Genomic DNA, 4,882 nt, shown 5'->3' with positions numbered 1-4,882 from the left:
ATGTTTTTATCGATGCTTTTATCTTAAAATTTGGCAGAGGTACATTGGTTCACCCTTAAGGTTAGGAAATTGCCTAACTTGGAATAATATAATAGGTTCTTATAAATTTCGTTTCCTTTCATGGGTAAAAATTTGTCAAAAATGGAAATGTGTCTTCGATAAGGATGAATGTATACAGGGGTTTATTACCTTTATATTTTTGTGTTCCCTTTTCAATTTGGGAATTATCAAATAACAACATTCGGTAAACGTTTTCTAGGACCCGTTGTAAATATGGGTGTCCCTCCTATGTCCCACTATTCAAATTTTAAAGGTTATTGACCTATTTTATTTTTTGATACGGCTATGTAATTCAATGAGTATAGGATTTATTATTTTTTCATAAGACACAGGTGTATTTGTGTACCACTCTTAAATTTTGGGAGGGGCACATTTCTTATTGTTACATTAATAATTGGTAATTGTTCTTAGAATTGGGTGGTATCTCATGTTTTGGGTAAATCTTTGTCAAATGTGAGTACGGTTACGTTATCTGTTATTGATCTATGATTGGATTAGGAGTCCAGGACATTGGTAAATTGAAACTTTGTGGGATAATTTGAGAATTGTCAAAATGAAATTACGTCATTGGTATTGATTATTACCACCAAATATAAACGTAAGCAACACGATGTACCATGTGATTGACCTTGATGGGTAAGTGTACAGGGATTCATTTCCTTTACAAAATTCGTGGAAGTAATCAAATAACACATTTCTAGTTGATGGACTGTATCACACAAACGCTGCTTGGTTCTGTAATAGTTCGATTTAATAATATTGTTAATATTTCTTACAATTCCCGAGTTAAAATAAAATGCACATTGAACACTACGATGTTGCAGCTATATTCTACGCGCTCACTCACACACTGCTGCTATACACAGTTTCAACAAGCAACTACCCTTTCTTCTTCTTCTTCTACAGCTAACAAGTTACATTGAACAAACATCTTTAAACAAAACTAAACAATTTAAATAAACAAGTTAGGACTAAACATAGCCCCCACCCTTGAACGATCTAGTTCAAGATACACACAAAGATGAATTGGTAATATTTGAAAGAACTGTAAAAATTGAAACAATATGTAAATGGAAAGGCTCTGTTACTGTAAGTGGACCTGTGTGCTTGTTTCCTTGCGACACACGACAATTATTACTAAAGCGCTTACAATATGAAATAGTTCGCTCAAGTTTCACCAACGATGAACAATTGTCAATAATGGAGGTATCAACATAAACATGAATACAAACTATGTGTTTTCTTTCCTCTTAGTTGACTAACTTTGAATCCACTGTATATAATTTTGCACTCTGGGAGAATGGGGTTTTTGAGCCACTCTGGGCCTGAGAACCATAAGTGATGTACAAGTAAGGCAGAAGGTAATAAACCTCGAGAACCACAGTCTGCTGGATTATTCTTTGAATCCACTTTGAGCCACTTCACTGATGGCAAAAGAGTTTGAATCTTTGCTACACGATTCGCGACAAATACTTTCCATCTGCTTGAATCCGAATTCAGCCACGATAACACAACAGTAGAGTCAGAATAGGCAATTACATCATGCACTTCCAAACGTAATGAATTTAATATGAGATTCATCATTTTAGCTAGTAGCAAGGCACCACAGAGCTCTAATCGGGGCAAGGACACTTGTTTGATTGGAGCAACCTTCGTTTTTCCCATAACAATGTTCACACTCACTTGGCCGTCTTGAGATACAGACCTCATATACACCACTCCACAATAGGCTTTTTCGGAAGAATCACAAAATCCTATTAACTCTCTTCTCGTAGCCTGAGTGACACTGATACACCTGTTGATTTTGATGTTTTTCAATAAAGAAAGCTCTGAGTAGTAATTCCTCCATTTTCTCAAAATCCATTCAGGAACTGGACTGTCCCATTCTAAATTTAGTTTCCAAATTTCTTGCAATAATATTTTCGCAATAATAGTAGTTGGAGAAATCAAACCTAATGGATCGAACACTTTTGCACTTTCTGATAAAATATTACGCTTAGTTACAACTGACAACTGACACAAGATTGGCATTATACGAAAATACATCATTTGATGGATACCACAGAATTCCTAACGTTTTCACTGAATTACTACTATCAAAGTCTAAACTACTCGTCGCTTGTTTCAAATGAGAGGGTACGGAGTCCAAAACTTTGGGACTGTTGGATGCCCATTTTCTCAGTTCAAAACCTCCTTTCTGCAATAATGCACTGAGTTGTTCTTGTAACTGAATTGCTTCACTAACTGAGTTGGCACCACTGATCAAGTCATCAACAAAAAAGTCTTGCATCACTACAGCCGCTGCGATAGGAAATGATTCTTCTTCATATTTCGCTAATTGCTGCAAACTTTTCACTGCTAAATATGGTGCTGAAGCTGTACCATAAGTTACCGTCACAAGCCTGTAATCTTTGATCGGAAGATTAGGTTTTTCACGCCACACAATTCGCTGGAAGTGTCTATGTTCGGGTTGGATTCTCACCTGTCTATACATTTTCTCAATATCAGCAGTCAATGCCACATTATGTTGTCTAAAACGCACAAGTAATGGAATTAAGTCACACTGCAACCTAGGTCCGACAAGTAACTTATCATTCAATGACACATTAGATGAAGTTTTACAACTACCATCAAAAACTACTCTCAGTTTTGTTGTAGAACTGGAATCTTTCAACACTGCGTGATGAGGTAAATAACACACTTCATTGGTTGGTTTCAGTATTTCACTCTGGAATAATCTCCATATGCCCAAGTACCTCATACTCATGCATAAAATCTACATATAATTGACGCATTTTAGGCCTCTTCTTCAAACGACTTTCTACTTGCTTAAGGCATTTAATTGCCACTTCACGTGACTCACCAAGTCTTACACTGTTGTTACGAAACGGTAACTGCACATGAAACCTACCTGTCTCATCTCTTTGATGGGTCTTCTCGAAATAAATTTCACACTGCTTTTCTTCTGACGACATTATTTTTTGTGTAGGAATATCTTCCAATTCCCAAAACTGTTGCAAAATTCTTTCACTGTTGCACTGGATATGATATGTTGACGCTGTGAATTTTTTACGTCGCACTTCATCGTCGCCAATAGAACCAAACAACACCCATCCTAATTTGGTATTCACTGCTACGGGAGAACCATTAACACCACTACACACACCCGCCAATAGCAATTGAGGGTAAATATCTGCACCCAATAACAGATCAATTCTGTCAGGAACATTAAAATTCGGATCTGCTAATGTTAACTTGTTAACATGCGACCACTGCTTGCTTTTATCAATATACCGTTTTGGTAATATACCTGTTACCTTTGGCAACACTAACGCTTCTCTAGAAAATTCTGATTTAACATCATAACTTGATGTAAACACAATATTAACACCTTTTGCCCGAGCAACATTACTGGAACTCAGTCCCGAAACATGTACATACACAGGCTGTTTTTGTAAACCAAGCCGTTGTGAGCAGTTTTCTGACACAAAGCTTTTTTCACTGGCTGAATCTAACAAGGCTTTCACAGATTGTAAATTACCATATGAATCCTTCACCATCACTACAGCAGTTTGTAATAACACTGCATGTTGCACATTAGTTTCACTTGAAAAATGAGTCCCCACTGAAACACCTGAGTTCTGTTTGTTTGGAAAATGAAGTAAAATATGATGACGTTTGCCACACTCACGACACGATGCTGATTTGCAACTGGACAGTTTATGATTAGATTGTAAGCAATTAAAGCACAATGCTTTGTTTTTCACTAAGGAATGACGTTCGTCAACTGTCAGAGAAAGAAAGTCATCACATTTATGCAAAGGATGATTTTTGCTTTTGCACTGGCAACACGAAAATTGAGCTGAAGCATGGTCCGCTATTGTTGATTTTTTATTACTCTTGTTTGACTCACTAGGTGGGGTTGATTTTGCATTGGAAGTGCTACTTGCTAATGCACGACACCTATGATCTATGAATTTCACCAATTGGTCAAATGTTGGTAGTTCGCTATCTGACAATGGAAGTTCCCACTGTCTTTTTGTTTCACTGTCTAGCTTCTCTGTTATATGAAATATAAGCAAAGGATCCCATTCGTTTATTTTTATGTCCAACACTGATAACGATCGCACACACTCAACACTTGTATCCAACAACCGACGTAACGAGCCAGCTGATTCTTGCTGCACTTGACCTTGACTCACAAAGCGCAGCAAGATGGACGTGACTAATTCTCGTTTATTTTGATACCTTAAATTTAACAGGTCCCAAGCTTCTTTATAGTTATCGTCAGTTATTTGTATAGATTGAATAAGTGTTGCTGCTTCACCTTGCAGACTAGTTTTTAAGTACTGAAGTTTTTGTGCACCCGTCAATTTTTTCATTATTATGCACTGCTGCGATAAACAAATCACGAAACGAAAGCCAATCATTTAAGTTCCCGCTAAAGCATGGCAATTGCAATTTTGGAAGTCGAATTTCTGTTGTGTTTTTTTGATTATTCACATCACTAGAAGAAGCGTGAGATATTTTACCCTGCACTTCCACTAATTTCACGTTAAGCTTTGTAAGTCTATCTTCAATAGCAGCAAGCTCTTCTTCTTGCACCAAATAAATATCTTCTTCGGCACACAAGTTACTGGCTAGAAACAAAAGCTCATTTGTTTCACGTAACAGTTCACTCACTTTGTTTTTGTAGACCTGAACTACACTAATATCTTCCTGTTCTGTGATATTGTTTATGCAGTTTTCAGCACGAGTGACCTTACCTTTTAGAACACGCTTTCGGGAATTGTAAGCTTCCATCGTAGCCCACACAGTTTGT

General features: G+C 37.0%; 3 protein-coding genes across 3 annotated transcripts; all 3 read right to left on the bottom strand.

Moving 5' to 3' along the window:
• Positions 1-1,269: 1,269 nt before the first annotated feature.
• Positions 1,270-1,770, bottom strand: LOC145682916 (uncharacterized). The gene has a single exon (XM_081754276.1). It carries the CDS (start codon positions 1,768-1,770, stop codon positions 1,270-1,272), a length of 501 nt encoding a protein of 166 aa, XP_081610402.1.
• A 286-nt stretch (positions 1,771-2,056) lies between these two features.
• LOC145682914 (uncharacterized) lies at positions 2,057-2,554 on the bottom strand. Its single transcript, XM_081754275.1, has one exon. It carries the CDS (start codon positions 2,552-2,554, stop codon positions 2,057-2,059), a length of 498 nt encoding a protein of 165 aa, XP_081610401.1.
• Positions 2,555-2,783: 229 nt separating this feature from the next.
• On the bottom strand, positions 2,784-4,442 carry LOC145682913 (uncharacterized). The gene has a single exon (XM_081754274.1). The coding sequence runs from the start codon at positions 4,440-4,442 to the stop codon at positions 2,784-2,786; it is 1,659 nt and encodes a 552-aa protein (XP_081610400.1).
• Positions 4,443-4,882: the final 440 nt, after the last annotated feature.

Source organism: Thermobia domestica, chromosome 4 (genome assembly GCF_964235325.1).
Source record: "Thermobia domestica chromosome 4, izTheDome1.hap1.1, whole genome shotgun sequence".
Taxonomy (NCBI): Eukaryota; Metazoa; Arthropoda; class Insecta; order Zygentoma; family Lepismatidae; genus Thermobia; species Thermobia domestica.
The sequence above is the reverse complement of the archived record's forward strand: the minus strand, read 5'-3'. Positions and strand labels throughout refer to the sequence as shown.

Coding starts and splice junctions, on each gene's coding strand:
- LOC145682913 (XM_081754274.1), bottom strand. CDS start 4,442: ATGAAAAAATTGACGGGTGCACAAAAACTTCAGTACTTAAAAACTAGT.
- LOC145682914 (XM_081754275.1), bottom strand. CDS start 2,554: ATGTATAGACAGGTGAGAATCCAACCCGAACATAGACACTTCCAGCGA.
- LOC145682916 (XM_081754276.1), bottom strand. CDS start 1,770: ATGAGGTCTGTATCTCAAGACGGCCAAGTGAGTGTGAACATTGTTATG.